At 37.7% G+C, this 16,031-nt stretch overlaps 1 protein-coding gene and 1 pseudogene across 1 annotated transcript in view; both read right to left on the minus strand.

Annotated features, from left to right (window-relative positions):
• SLC15A5 (solute carrier family 15 member 5) overlaps positions 1-13,835 on the minus strand; it is a 78,517-nt gene extending 64,682 nt beyond the window's left edge. The window contains exons 1-3 of the mRNA XM_078074161.1: positions 13,823-13,835; positions 11,100-11,322; positions 510-679 (exon numbers count right to left, since the gene is read on the minus strand). Coding sequence (XP_077930287.1) covers positions 510-679; positions 11,100-11,322; positions 13,823-13,835 — 406 coding nt within the window. The remainder of the gene's footprint in view (positions 1-509; positions 680-11,099; positions 11,323-13,822) is intronic.
• On the minus strand, positions 3,834-4,334 carry LOC118528141 (small nuclear ribonucleoprotein G pseudogene; annotated as a pseudogene).
• Positions 13,836-16,031: the final 2,196 nt, after the last annotated feature.

Below are 16,031 nucleotides of genomic sequence, written 5' to 3' on the forward strand. Positions count from 1 at the left end.
TAGTTTCTTCTCTATCTTTGTCTAAATAGATGTTTTGTTTCCCTTCCTCCTTTTTTTCTTTTCCCCCTTCCCATAGGTTTATCTGTTTCCTTTCTTAAATTCCACATCTGAGTGGTATGGCTGTAGGGTATTTGTCTTTCTCTGACTGCCTTATTTCACTTAGAAATGCTATAATATTTTATTATTGCTTCAAAATTACCAGGTGGGTTGGGGAGAGAGTGAGTGGAGTTGATGATAGTTGAAGCTGAGCGTGCATAGATGATTTTTTTTACTTTTGTTTTTGTTTAAAGCATCCAATTATTAAACTGTTTTGAACAAGGGAAACCTAAAAGATGTTAGAGATCGTTGATATTCTTGCAGATTTTGTTGCTCTCAAGTGTAGTAGCTAGCAAAATCCACAAATTCTGTGAGTTGAAAGAGAAGTTACAGGGGATCAAAGATGAAGATGATCAAGTAGATCAAGAAAACCATAAAAATAAAAAAAATAATGTGAAGTATGATTTACTTACATTTTTCTGGCTGATAAATCAAGTTACAGTGCATCATATGAAGAGTTATCAAAGCCATAAGTGTAGACATAAAAGGAATGAGTAAAACCAGGGCCCAGGCCCCTGAGTGCTGGATGTAAGATATTCCCAGAAAGACAACAGTTGCTTTCAGGTTCATGATCCAACAAAACCTGTGATACATAGACAGACAGAAATAAAAAGACCATTCAGTTACTTCAGAGAACAATTGCTAATTTTAATGCTTTGATATAAATGTAAGCTATGAGGTGGTGGCCTGTTAGCTGAACTAGAATTTGTGAATATTGTTTATTAGACTTCTTTTTTTTAAAAAAGTGTTGTGGAACTAGAGAAGCCATAGACAATACTTAATCAAATATGTCTAATGAATAGTACCTATAGCAGTAGTCTGGTTTGTAATTTTGGGGACATAATCTATGTCTCTCAACCTTTCATTGGGTCTAAATCCCTGCTATTAGAATCCCATTGCAGAGGAGGGGTCTTAACACTAATTTTACAAATTTATTGAGGTTAAATTAGATACAATAAAATACCTGCTTGAATATATAGTTTTATGAGTTTTGATAAATTTTTCAGTTGGGCAAACACTAATAGATCCAAATTTTAGAACACTTAACATTATCACTAAGGTTTAAAGGGCCTACCTGGTTAGATCAGGCCCACCCAGGATTCCAGGATAATCTCTTCTTTGATTAATTTAAAATCAAATTATTAGAGACATTTTTAAAAAAAGATTTTATTTATTTTAGAGAAAGAGAGAGAGAGGTAGAGAGAGTGTGCGAGTGGCAGAAGGAGCAGAGGGAGAGGGAGAGAAAGCCTCAAGCAGACTCCCTGCTGAGCAAGGAGGCTGAGGGGTTCGATCCTATGACCCTGACATCATGACCTGAGCCAAAAGCAAGACTCGGATACTTAACTGACTGAGCCACCCAGGTGCCCCTAGAGACTTTAATTATATTGCAAAATCCCTTCACTTTTGCCATATAACAACATAATCAGGGGTTGATATCCTGTTGTCTCTGCCATATTCTATTGAGAGGAGTCAGGTCACAGGTTCTGCCCAGACTCTAGGGGATGGGTCTGTCAAGAGTGTGACCATTCAGGCTCATCCTATGGCATTTCCTCTACCTGTTCTAATTATTCCATTCTTCCTTCTTTCCTTCTTCCCTACCTTCCTCTCTGTCTCTCCTTCCCTCCTACCCTCTTTTCTTCCTTCATTCCTCACTCCCTCCTACCCTCCTTTCTTCCCTCCCCTCTTCTCCCCTCCCCTTCTGTTCCCTTCCCTCCCCTCCCCTTCCCTCCCTTTCCATCCCTTTGCTTTCCCTTCCCTCCTCTCCTCTCCCTTCCCCTCCCCTCCCTTCCCCTTTTCCTTCCCTTCCTTTTTCTTTCTTCCTCTAAGTGAAAGAAGAAACAGAGTCAACCGGTAAGAATGGCTATGGGGAGAGGATATTGAAGGTTTGAGGAGAAAAGAAAAGGTTAGAACTCATCTAAAGGAGGAGGAGGAGAAAGATTGGATACGGGTTACTTGCTAGGTAATGCTAAGGGACCACTTGAGGTTGGTCATGAACATGGTGCCTGGCTGGCTCAGTTGCCAGAGCCTGTGGTTCTTAATCTCAGGGTGGTGAGTTCAAGTCCATGTTGGGTGTGGAGTGTACTGAAGAAAAAAAAAAATACTCTTTTTATCTGGCTTCTTTCATTTAGCATAATTAGTTTGAAATTGATCCATGTTTTTTTTCTTTTATCAGTTCATTCCTTTATATTGCCAAATAGTATTCCATTACATAAATATACCACATTCATCTATCTCTTTATCTGTTGATGGACAGTTTTTTCAACTTATGGCTATTACAAATAATGCTCTTATGAACATTCGCATACCAGTCTTCATATAGATATAGACTTTCATTTTCTTTGGGGAAAAAAACCTAGGAGTGGAATGGCTAGATGGTATAGTAGATGAATATTTAACATTTTAAGAAATTTCCAAATGGTTTTCAAGTAATTGTAACATTTTGCATCAACTGCAACCTGTGTATGAGAGTTCTAATAACTCCTTCGAATATCTCTAATACATTTTGGCCAACACTTGGTATGATCAGTCTTTAATTTTAGCCGTTTTAATAGATGTGTGTTCGTATCCTATTGTGGTTTTATTTTGCATTTCCCTAATGACTATATATCTTCTTTGGTGAAATTGCTGTTCAAAACTTTTACCACTTTAAAGCAAAACAAGGTTGTTTATTTTCTTATTATGGAGTTTTAAGAGTTCTTTATATATTCTGGATGCAAGTCTTTCATCAAATATATGATTAGCAAATATTTTCTCTCAGTCTGTGTCTTGTCTTTTCATTTCTTAACAGTGTCTTTTGGAGAGCATAAATTTTTAATTTTGATGAAGCCCAATTATTAATATTTTTTTCCCCTCTTAAGGATTATGCTTTTACTGTTGTATCTAGGAAGTTTTCCCCTAACCCAAGGTCACAGAAATTTTCCATGTCTGTTTCAGAGAAGATATTTTAGCATTGGAGACCTGAACTGATTCAATTGAATTCTCACAGCTGTGTTATTGGAGAGCCATGAGTAGGAACCATCTGTCCTGGTGCAGCCTCTAAGAAGAGGTCAACTTGACTATGTGTTCTTTTTATACTTCTTTCCAGGTCTAAGTTCATGACACCACCATTTCCTCATTAATATAAGCTTTAACATTTGAAATTACCTTTCACTCATCCTTCTCACCACGTTTTATATATTATTAATTATAAATATTGTTTTTTCTCTTTGGAATGGTGCTCAAAAGACATGAATTTGGGGCATGTGGGTGGGTCAGTTGGTTAAGTGTCTGCCTTTGGCTCCGGTCATCATCCCAGAGTACACTGGGAAGCCATTTGAAGGCAATTGATCATGGGGCTGAAATGATCTTCTTTTACATGGAAAAAAGAAAGGATTATTGTGCCAGATCTATGCATAGGGCCTGGTAAGGAGACTGATTACGGCTACTGTAGTCTGGAGGAGAGCTAGGAGTGAACTGGAGTGGGGGTAGCAAAGTCAAGGGAGAGAGGGAAATAGGTGTGTGATGTATATTTGGAAATGAGACATGTGCTCAGCTAGCCTTGTCCCTTTGCTGTCTTATAAACATGGTTGCTCATTTTCATCCCTATAACTTTTTTTTGACTCTTATAAAAGTTTATTTAACAAAAAAGTTCAATATGAAAATGCACACGACCTGATTTTTACATTGTAGTAAAACAGGTACTATGGAGAGAAGACATGTGGAAGCAGTTGATTTCTTCTGATGAACACACCCATTGTTTATACTTGTTCCAAGGCTTCTAACATGATGATACTATTTCCTCCTATTACCACCATTCCAATATTGCTCTATGGCCCACTAGTTGCCATCTCCACACATTCATCTATCACAAGATTCACAAACAGATCAAACCCCCACAATATTCCTTGGACATGTCTGCCACCATTTAATTTCAATGATAATTTCTTGTCCATAAATTTTTTCAACTCGGGAGGGTGAGCTTTGCTCATGCTGTCTACTCAGCAAGCTCAAAGATGCCTCCTTATAACTTTTTTTTAAAGATTTTATTTATTTATTTATTTATTTATTTATTTATTTATTTATTGAGAGAGAGTGAGCACAAGTGGGGGGAGGGACAGAGGGAGAGTGAGAAGGAGACTCCCCGATGAGCAGGGAGCCCGCCACTTGGTGTGAAATCAAGCCCACCTGGCTTGATTCCAGGACCCTGAGATCATGACGGGAGCCTAAGGCAGATGCTTAACCGTCTGAGCCACTCAGGTGCCCCCATTCCTATACCTTTTCTCACTTAACTAATGTCAAGTCTCTTTTCCTTCATTCAATATTCTCTTGAATAGAAATTCTCTGAACTTCTAAAACAATCCATTCTGCAATGATTTCACTTTTGTCAGTTTTGTCTTCTCACAGATTGTAAGATCCCTGACAGCAACACCCTATTCTTTGTCTCCACAGCACATGACATGGTTCTAAGCCCACAATATAGGGATAGTAAATAAGTAATTGATGAATAACATGGCATCTCATAAAAACCAAGTGATCAAACAAGAACATATAAAAACAAATTTTCAAAAATTGACCTAGGAAAGTAATCAGACATCAAACAGGGCCATGCTGAGGAAACTGGTTTACTATAATCCACTACCAGAAACTTGTCACAGTGCAGGCGAGACACAAAGCTAGAGTTTTGTAGGACAACTGGATGGAGTTCCTAGGCTCAGTCTCGGGTCATCCTGTTATGCTGTTGCAAGCTGCACGCTTGAGTTGTGGCTGAAGCAACTGAGAGAAGCTGGAGCTGCCGCAGCGTTACAGTTCTTTCAATCTGTAGGAAACTCTTTTTTTAAATGTTCAATATGGCTGAGAAAATCCAAGAGGATGTTGTGTGGCTCCGCAGAACACCACATGGTGATGTAAACTAAATCGCTCTAAAGAGGGTCAAGGAAAATTACAATTATTCCAAGACTTAAATCTTGTGAAAGGTAGTTAGAAACAAAAGAATTATGGTGTTGAATAGCTAGGTATAGGAAGAGATTTCACACCAAGTACTAAATGTATTTTAACAAATGCCATCCAACCTATTTGATTGTGTAATTTTCTGGAAGAATTACCTAGTACAGGCATGTTTTCTATATGTCTTCATTGATCCCTGGACAGGATAAGCCATAGATAATTAAGGGTGAAATTGTATATGTTTCAACTGTAACAAAATAAAAGAAATAAAAAGCCACAGTCTTCAAACTCACCATTAAGGCTCCTTTCATCTCATAGCTCACTAGCAAATTGAGTATATAAAGCACCTCTCACACAGAAAGTCAGAGAGCAAAGCACTAAAGCAAAATAAATACCAGTGATTAAGGAAAATTGAAAGCAGCGGTAAAAATATGTTTCTTTAGTCTACTTTTAAATACAGATTGGGAACTGCAAATAACTGGGATTACATATAAGTCTAATTTTTTTGTTTGTTTGTTTTCGTGGTTTTATGGTATTGAATACAAATAAGGAAAAGAAACTTGTTGCTGCAAATCTCAGCAATCCTTTTGAGATTATTTCTTTTAAACATTCGCCTTAACTTATTTAGTAATCATGATTAAAGTCACTCAAATACTTTGTTATTTCTTAGGCTGCCCCATTTTGACATACGTGAGTTATTTTCAGTGATTTTAGGGAAAATGGTTTAAATTGATTTTTCTTAACCCGAGAAGATACCAAGAGGGAAGGCAAGCTCTCAGGTCTTCGTGGTAGTAGTGGACAATGTACAGAGTTCGGGGAGAATATTTTATTCTGCATTGAGCAATATTGAGATAATTCACCAGGGGATTTGTGGTTCTTCAATGGGATAAAATTGAACTGTTTAGAAAAGTCAAGGAAACACTTGGATGCTGATTTCCTGGTGGATGGTGGTTGTCAATGGTTGTTTCTTTTAGCATAACCATTGACCCATTGAAGTACTTCAAAGAATACTCTGGCGGCCATGAATTTAGAGAAAGAAGAAGCAAATGGAAATTTTGCAGTTCTAGATACTTTTTATATATAATTTTTTTTCAACACTGCAGTTAAAGAAAAGGCATTTAATAAAGGACGAGTGTTGGTTTTGGTGAATAGACAGCACGATTAAGGTAAAAAGTATATTTTTAATTAAGAAATTTAGGAAAATGTCTCACTCTTTCTCTCTTGCTTTCCTTGCCTCTGCTTCTTTTAACTTACTCTCATTCCTTTTCTCTCTTGGGTCCTCCCCCACCTTTTTTTTTGGCCAACATCCTAATCCTAACAGTTGTTCCTGTATATCATTTTCTTATTTCCTTTATTTAAGATTTTTAGACCACTGCATGTTTACTGATGAAAATAAGTCCTTAGTCATGTACCTACCAAGTTGAAAAGCGACCAAGCAGGGCTTAAGAAAAAGAAGGAACAGTAGGACATGTAAGAAATTTGCCTTTCTTTCTTTTTTTCCTCAATTTTCTTTGGTTTCCACAATTATATGTTGGAGAGGAATTCTGAGTGTATTTCCCCTAAGCTTACAACTTTGGCAAAAGTAAAGAAGGAGGTGTCTGTTGTTATTAGAGTGGGTAGGTAGCATTTGTTAAGCTTGGCTAGAACCCATGCAAATAGAATTTTGGAAGGTTTAGTGATTTTTTTTGTTAAAGCTATTTACAGGCTATTCCTCAGTATGCAACTCAGATGATATTTTGAGTATTAATACAATTATTCCATGAACTGCTTTGATTTTGTTGGCTGAAATGTACCTTATAAATTATGATTTTACTATTGCAGAATTAAGTAGATTCATATTTCGTTTCTCTTCTCAAGGATTAGGTAGAATTTCTCAATCAGATAGATTTCTAAGTATGGTGAAAAATAGCTATGAATCATCAAAACTTTTCAAAGTTGCCTAGCATCCAGTATATGCACTCAAACGATGTTCACTTCCATTTCTTTTCAAAGTTATCTCTAGACCACCTTAGTATCTCCTTTCCTTATATCTTGAATTGTTTTCAAAATTCTGAAGCACTTGATAAAAGTGGTATACATTTCCCAGCTATGCTTCCAGGAAATTCTGATCTTGGAAGTTGTGGGTGGGGTCTAGGAAACATTTTAAAATAAAACCCTTAAGTGATTCTCAAAATCAGACAACTGCTTGAGAGTAGTAGTACTTAAACCTGACTACTTAGGCAGCTAAAAAAAAAAATTCCTGGTCTCTGGATCTTCCCTCAAACCAATATATATGGAACCTTTGATGCCAAGGCCCAGGAATCAGTATTTTTAAGAGTCCTCAGGTAGCTTTTATGTCCATCTAAGATTGAGAATTGCTGCTTTCAAGCAACACTCAAGTGAATATTAAAACAGCTTCTGAAAAAACATTCCGTGGGATAATAAATTTTTACCTTTAGTGTTTCCTTAAGAAAAAGCTATTAAATTCAAGTAAGTATTAACATCAGAATATTTTAGTGTGAGACAAATATTATGTAGAGTCAATCTGAGTACCAGCTATTCAAAATTTCTGGGATAGAATAAGTTAGTCTCCAGATTTTTTTCAAGAACTCTACCAATATTCTATTTGGACTTTTAAATCATGTATAATTCACTCTGGTAACTAGTTAGGAACAGACTATGATATGCAGATTGGATGCAAATTACCAGGTGAAGTAAGTAGAGAAATGTGGAAGCAAGATTTGAAGTTAATTGCAGTAGAATTTAAAATTATGGTTATAGACAGACTTAATTATCCACCTTTCTTTTTGTTTCTAGAAAAGATACTGCACAGGTGTATTTACCTAGATGATCTCCAGTGTGGTGACTCTTAATTACACACCTCAGATTTTGGAAAATGCTGGAAGAGCCAGGTTCTAATCTAGATAACGGCACAAGGATGTTGGAAGATTATTATGCCTCTTGATTTTAGGGAGTTTAGCTTTATTCTTTCAATAAGGTGCATAGTTGAGGAAGATCCAGTACCAGATGGTAATGTTGGCTGGGAGTGGTTTTCTCACCTACATTTGGCAGCTCTACTCGGAAGTGGTGCTTTCAATGTTCGAGACTTCCAGTCTATACTATTTAACATAATCACTGGGAAGCTTTAGGTGGTATAGATGCAATGACACATCTCATTAAAGGTCCTGTAACTAGGAACATCTGACATCTGTGCTGAAAATAGAACTGGATGCAGCCTTCAAGTGGTACAGATTCAAGTGGTATGCTGTTTTTTAAAGACACTACTGAAATTCATTATATTAACCCAGCTTGTAATTTCTAGAGGCATTTTTGACATGGAGAAATAGATTTTAAATTAAGGCACTGCCCATTTAGAGATGGCCTCCTCTTAAATGTGTTCCCTCTTGCCCAGAATTTAGACAATGATTTTAGCTGATTTGTCATTTAATAACAATAGCTACCCTAATTTGAATACCTATGATGTGCTAGGATACTTTATATATAAGCTCTAAACCACCGTCCAGTGTATTCCCATTTTGTGGATGAGGGACCGGTGCCCAGAGAGGTTAAGGAACTTGCTGAAAAGTAGAAAACTCCTGTGACAGAGTCAGGATCCTTTCAGCCTTCTGGCGGCCCAGCAGGGTCTCTGTCCATCTTGCCACCCACCCTGCAGTATGTACAGCAATAGAGTTAATATTCTTTTCCATAAATTACAAAAAGCAGTTGCCCATAGAAGTTTCCCTGCAGCCTGGTACTATAAACTTAACCTCTCCCCCACCCCACCAAAAATGGAAACAACCAGATCAGCCTTCAAGAAGCTTACCATCCTTTAGCACATGAAAGAGTAAGATCTTGATTCCTCATGCACATTTCTAGGTGCTTTTTTTTTTTTTTTAAAGATTCCATTTATTTATTTGAGAGACAAAAAGCACAAGCAGAGGGAGGGGCAGAGGGAGAAGCAGACTCCCCACTGATCAGGGAACCCAATGTGGGGTTCCATGGGGCTCAATCCCAGGACCCTGGGATCATGGTCTGAGCTGAAAGCAGATGCTTAACCAACTGAGCCACTCAGGCGCCCTACATTTCTAGGTGCTTTAATGTTAGGTTTTAAAAATTCTACATGATTCTTTTCTTTTTTAAAAGATTTATTTATTTATTTTTAGGGAGAGAGAGAGAGAGAGGAGAAAGCACACAAGTGTGTTGGGGAGGGGCAGAGGGAGAGGGAGAGAGAGAATCTCAACAGACTCCCCACTGAGCAGGGAGCTGATGTGGGTTAGATCTCTTGACCCTGAGATCATGACCTGAGCTGAAAACCAAGAGTTAGATGTTCAACCAACTGAGCCATCCAGGCACCCCTGCATGATTCTTTTTATTAGAGATTTTAGTGAAATTAGGAAGTAATAAGACACATTGAAATGTGTTCATCCTAAATTTGGCCTGGCTCCTCACTGCTGCAGAAATTCATTTTCACCCCACTCCCCATCCCCCCTTTAAAGGCCTAAAGTACAAACCCATTGGGAGTCCCCCCCTTTCCCAAAGGAAATATTTCATTCATATAATGTCTCCTTTGTAATCAACACTGAGAAATGTCACTTTGATTAAACACAACTCTGAATGACTAAGACCACAGTACAATAAATTCTCCAGAGCTATCTTTCAGAACAACTGATTGCTCTCCAGTCTTAATCCTCCAGAGTCTTATTTAATCAAAATGATGTTGCTAATTAAGGATTAAAACCTCCGAATAGAATAAAAAAGAAGGATTTTTCTTTCTCCTTTGGGCAGGTCAAGGAGGCAGAATTTGCTATAAGGAAGTAAAGAGTCCCTTCCACCTTTGGTAAAACTGCATTATTTTCTGACATTTGGACTGAATTCAAAATAGGCCTGAGTGCTTTATAATATTAATATAATTGGAAGGGGGTGAGAAAGAAGAAAGAAAGAAAGAAAGAAAGAAAGAAAGAAAGAAAGAAAGAAAGAAAGAAAGAAAGAAGGAAAGAAAGAAAGAAAGAAAGAAAGAAAGAAAGAAAGAAAGAAAGAAGAGAGAAAGAAGAGAGAAAGAAAGAGGGAGAGAGAAAGAAAAGGAAAGAAAGAAACTGACTGCCTTGGGTGGTTATATATACAGAGATTATTTATGCTACATTTTTTTTAATTTAATGCTTTAAATATGAATTTTCTTTAAACATTTTGTTTGATTCTGTCTGTGCCTTGATTTTTTCCATTGCTAACATTGCTGGAAATACAGAATATTTAGAAAAATGTTGACAACTCATTTCACAGAAAAGAGGGAACAAAAGAATATTCTCAGATCTACTTGACATTCACTGATGAATAATAACAACAAAATACTCTACCTTAAGATCAAATTTTTTTTTGAATTCGTATTTGATAATAAAAATTGGTTCCTTAAAACCACATAAAACTGTGTAAGAACTCACTGAGAGAGAAAAAGATTCACAGAAAGGCAGTTTGATTTTCATGGAATATAAACTCTTTTAGGTGTTAAGGGTGAAGTGAATGCCAAACAGAAGTGCTGGCTGATGTTTCAACAAATTGTAAAATACTTTTTTGTTCTTTTTTATCTTCTCTGTGCACTGTCCTGTGAATTTATAATCTCTGCCAAATTCGCTTCTTACAGTGTAGACAGAACTAATAACAGCTACCATTTATGATCACCTGCTATGTGCCAGGTTCTCTGCCTGCAAGACACACATTATTGCCTCTAATAAAACCCAAGAAGAGGTATTATTGATAGCCCTTCACAAATGATTAAACTGAGACTAACAGAGAAGGTCGGATAGCTCGTGTTAAGTAGAGTCGAGACCTATTTGGCTCCAAAGCCACCTTCTATTCAGTATGACAAGCCAGTGTGTTTCCGGAAGGTGCTGGTAAGCTGCGTGGGTCTGTGCCTGACTCATAGGCCCCCCACACTTACTGGCTGAATCCTGTCCCAGGCACTGTCATGTCGTCACTTGACCCAGCCCAGTCAATGACAAACACCGAATTACTACAATCAAAATAGGACCAGAGAGCAAACAATGAGAAATCCCAGAAGGGAGAGGAATGTCATAAGGCTCATTTCACTCCTAGCCAGTACGACTTACCAGTTAAAAAAAGACATTTGTTTCTGGGACCCACGCTCCTGAAGGTTGTAGGCACCCGGCGGACAAATGATGGCTCTCATTCCTCCTGTACCAAGGCAGATGGCCAACAGGGCTGTGTAGAACAGCCTCTTCTGCTCCTCTTTCGGTATATGGTTAATCATATGGTGAGTGCCTATATAGAAATCTTCCAAGGGAAAAGCAACCACGGATAACAAAGCAGTGCCTGTAGAGAGAGAAAAAAGGAGAATGAATATGGCACAGACCAACCCAATCACCAAACCACATTATAAATAAGGTTTTTCCTCTGAAAGGAGCATCATTATGTGATTGTCTTCTTGAAATATTTGTTAGTCACTGCGATTCTGGAGACAGCATGATTTTTCTAAATGTGAAATTTTTCTTCTCTCTGTGTTTTAATTAATCCAGGGGCCTAGTTTTTCCCCCCTTCAACTTGACCTCTCTTCTCTCACAGAGTGTATGAGCAAGTCATGTCCATTTTAACAACATTTGGAAATAGATCATATACGAAACGAGAGATGCCTGTAATCTCACCCCCCAGAGAAAACCACTGTTAGTAAGGGTTATTTGTTCTCAGTCACTAGAGTGATAGAAAACTCAAAGATCTCAGACTTGTCAGGAGCCTGTTAAAGAAAATGTTTTATGGAGAACATTATCATAGCGGTAAGAAGAACGTAGATCTCTTTGCCTTTTCTACTTCTCTTTCTCCTTTTCATGCCCTTTGATTTCTTTCACTTCTTATGCCCCTGAGCAGAGCCATCTTGGCTCACACAGAGGTGAGAAGGTGAGGTGGGTGATTCGGTACCGGGCAGGAGGAGGGGGAGCAGGGAGGACAGGAAGGGAGAAGGGATGGGGGTCCAGCCTCTTCTCACTTTCATCTCAGAGGGACCACACTCGAACACTTTCCTTGTTTAATAGAAATTGCGATTCAATTCCATACTTTTGTGCAGCTCTTTAAATTCTGTAAAACATTTATATGTATTATATTGTTTCATCTTGGAAAAACTTGGTGATGTCAGAAGATAGATTTTCTTATTCCAATTTTTCAAAAAAAAAAAAAAAAAAACCCAGGTTCAGTGAGTTTAAGGGACTTGCCCAATGTTACAGAGTAACCCAGATATAATCTGGGCTTTATTAATTTAACATTCATATTTTTCGTATGATTTTTTATATGGTGGCTGTATGTGGTTAGTTTTCTCAATTGGACTATAAGTTCCTTAAAGGCAGAAATAGGGTCTAATGTTTTATCTCCCTTACAGTGGCTTTTATAATCTTAAGAATATATGCACTCAATATGTGGTAAGAAATTGATTTACCATGAGAATGGGTCCTTTAAATTACTGAGTTTGAAATGTTTCAATTTAAGTTGGGCCAGATATGATGCCAACTACTTCTCTCTGCCACTCAGTTCTCCTTGTCTCTGGAAGTGTGATGTGAGGCCTGGCGAGGCTAAGGGTTATCCAAAGGGAGTGGGCAGAGAGTGGCTTCTTGCAGACAAAGCACTCTTAGTGGTTCCTTTGTGTAAATTAGAAAGGCACCCTAGTTCCATCTTTTGCGGAAATGTCATAATATACTGATTTCATTAGATCAAAACTTTGTTTTTATCTGTTGTAAAATTGAAGTAATAAAGATACAAGTCTATGACATGTATGATAGGAAGGCTCCTCTTTGATGTGTGCTGTATTGTGCCCTCCATAATCAGCACACATACTTGGTAGCTCTGTATAAAACAGCAGGATGTGTCATATCCTCTGCTGGGTGGTTGGGGTCCCCTGGTGTGCTCTCCAGGAGCTAACGAGTCCATCAGAGAAGACAGACCTTCAGGTGGAAATTAGATTATGATGTGGTAAGTGAAATTATAGAGGTATGATTAGAATGTGGTTGAGCAACGTGGGTGTTGAAGGAAGGACAGGATTTTTCAAGTCTTGGCTATGGAGTAGAAAGATAAAGGAAGGTTGACAATTTCAGGCATAGAAAGAAAGCATAAGTAACAGTAGAGAAGTAGGGGATTAGAGGCAAGCAAAAGTTCAGCGTGGTTGGGGTCATATACTGAGACAAAAGTCTGGAAAGGTAAATTTGGGACAGATTGTAAAGGTTCTTATGTACTAAACTGGATTTTGTTTTTTAGATTATACAGCTGATATGATTTATTCTATAGATTTATATAGATATATATAGATTTATTCTTATTTATTCTTAGTCAATGTTGTTAGTAGAAAGGTATATGGATTGGAGTCACACTGACCTCTGATAGCCCAGTAAGTAGGCCATTGTAATGGTCAAGAAAAAGAAAGCTGCATTTTTGAGCTAAGGGCTAACATTTGAAACAGAAGACATATTTTTGATAGAACCTCTGATACTCAGTGACTGGTTGGAATTTGATGGCAGCCATGAGTGGGGGGGGCACAAGGAAATGGCTTTTCGTAAGAAAATGAATGGATATGGAGTTGATTTAGGTCTTTTATTTGTCAAATTCTAAAACTGGCACTCAGGCCTAGTCTGATGGCTTATGCAGGAATTTAGACTGATGGGAATTGCCATGTTAAATGAGAAGTTGCCAAGTGCCCTGGGTATGGCCTGTTACCAAGACAAGAAGAGTAAATCATTCAGACACTTGCTTAAATGTCTCCTTATCAGAAAACATTCTCTGATACAGAACAGCAACCATGTCACTGTCTAGTCTGCCCTGTCTCCCCCTTACCCACCTATATTTTTCATCGTAACGCTCCTGAGCACCTGACATAATATCATTTGCTTGTTTATTTTCTCTTTCCCACACTGGAAAGTCAACTTTGGCAGACAAGAGACTGCTTTCTTTTCTGTTGCATTCCCAGATCTTGGGATAAGGCCAGAGTGGTCACTGAAGAATATTTGTTGAATGTTGAGTGAATATTTGCCATGCAGTAACTTCGTTTTTACTTAACAAAGCTGAGGCAGTAAAGAGTTATACGTTTGAATCACACTCTAACTGATGAATGGTGAATGGTAATTTATCACCTGTCTGAAATTGGGGGATATGTTGAATATCCGATATCCAGCCCTTCCTCATTTATCTCTTCCCCTGTCCCCCCAAACTTGCATTTCTGCTACATTTCACAGTATCAGTGAGCCACATACTAGCTTCCTAAGTTCCTCAGCTCAGAAACTTGGAGTTAATTTTTGTTCCTCCATCATATTTGTGCTCTTGTTTAGTTGTCAAGTTTTTATGGTTTTTCACATGTTCTGTCCTAGATTGACACTTCTCCTAGACCGTCCTCCTGAGATGTTCTGGTCTCCCTCTATTTAACCTCTCACTGTGGTTTCCTATCCTGTTTATTGAAAAAAACATTTCTCAGATGTTTTTCATCATATCTTCAGTGACTCCTTGTTGTCCAGAAGAACAACTTGAACTTTTTAGCCCCAAATTCTAGACTGTTCATCAACTTACTTTCTATACTTTATCAAACAATCTTGATATTTCCCCAACATTTCCCAGGATCACTTCACTCCCAAAGTTTTGTAGATATATTTATTTTTCTCTATGTAAAGAAGCTTAGTGTAACGTTTGAATTCACTCATTTATTTATGAACTATGTAGCCATAGTTCATAACATAGAAATCATGCCTCCATATGCAATCTTACTCTATGACTAATTAAAAACCACCTTTTGATGAAAACATTCTTCAATTATTCTACCTGAACTTCAAAAACCTTTTTAGCACATTTCATCTTAGTTGTGAAGCAAATGAACTTCATGTTTCACATAGAATTTGTCACGAATTTGGGCTTGGGGTAGGAAGGGGGAAAAGCAGGGTGTTTGAAGGAGTACAGAAGACAGGTATGTAAAGAGATAATTATTATAAAATACAATCGGTACAACAATATAGGCATCAAAGCATCCACACATCCACACACACACATATGCACATATGTTTACTAGCATCCCTCAAATAATACAAAGAACAAAGTAAATTGAAACTACATTCTTACTTCATTTATCACATTTTACACTAAGAGCAAAATTAGGATAAGAGAGAGTAAAAACTCGAACAAAAATCTATTCAGTTAAGTTGCAAAATGATCCAGTCAGAAGAGGACACTCACCTAGAAAATGTAGACATAAGCAAGCATATACCAGTTTGTTTCTTCCTAGACAGACATCAGCAAGCCATCCCACAAACATAGGGCTAAGTATTGAAGTTCCAATAAAACACAAGTTCAAAATGGCTGCCTGGTAATTGGGATAGCCAAGCTTGACAGTGCAAAAGGGGATTATATTGCAGACGACTTCAAAGAAAGTGAACCTCTCACACATCTCCACCAGAAGCAAGCAGATTCCAACCCAAATTTTTTTCACGGTGTATGATGAAGCAAAATAACCAGTATGTCTTAGAGTTTTCTCCTTCTCAGGGCTGTGATGTAAGGATACTCTCTCATCCATTGTTTCAAAAGTCTGTAACAGGCATGACTACCCTCCTTGAATGCAACTTATGTCAGTGTTTTGAACTTGGTGATTTTTTTACTCCCACCCTTCTAATGAAAAAATAAGTAAGATCTTTGCTTTGAATTTCACAACTCCATGCTAAAGTTTCATAAGGTTTTTTGCACATTAACGTGGGGGAGCACAGGAGAGGAGACCCAAGTATTTAAATGTTCACGGTAGCCCAGTGTAGCCAAATTTGATTTGTCTAATTATTTAGAGGCTAATTAGGCTCTTCCTCCAAACTTATATTGTATTACATGAACCCTGTTGCATACGTGTGGAAACTCATCTGCCTCACACTGATAAAGGTTTAAATACTGAGGCAAAAGAAGCAGTTTTTCAGGAGAATTTGAGCACTAGATCAAGAAATAATTTGAGTCTAATAATTTCTGATACTTTAATTAAACAAGCCAGAACAGCACCGAGAGATAAAGCGCGAAAGGAAATCTGT

The sequence above is a fragment of the Halichoerus grypus genome, chromosome 6 (assembly GCF_964656455.1).
Source record: "Halichoerus grypus chromosome 6, mHalGry1.hap1.1, whole genome shotgun sequence".
NCBI classification, from domain to species: domain Eukaryota; kingdom Metazoa; phylum Chordata; class Mammalia; order Carnivora; family Phocidae; genus Halichoerus; species Halichoerus grypus.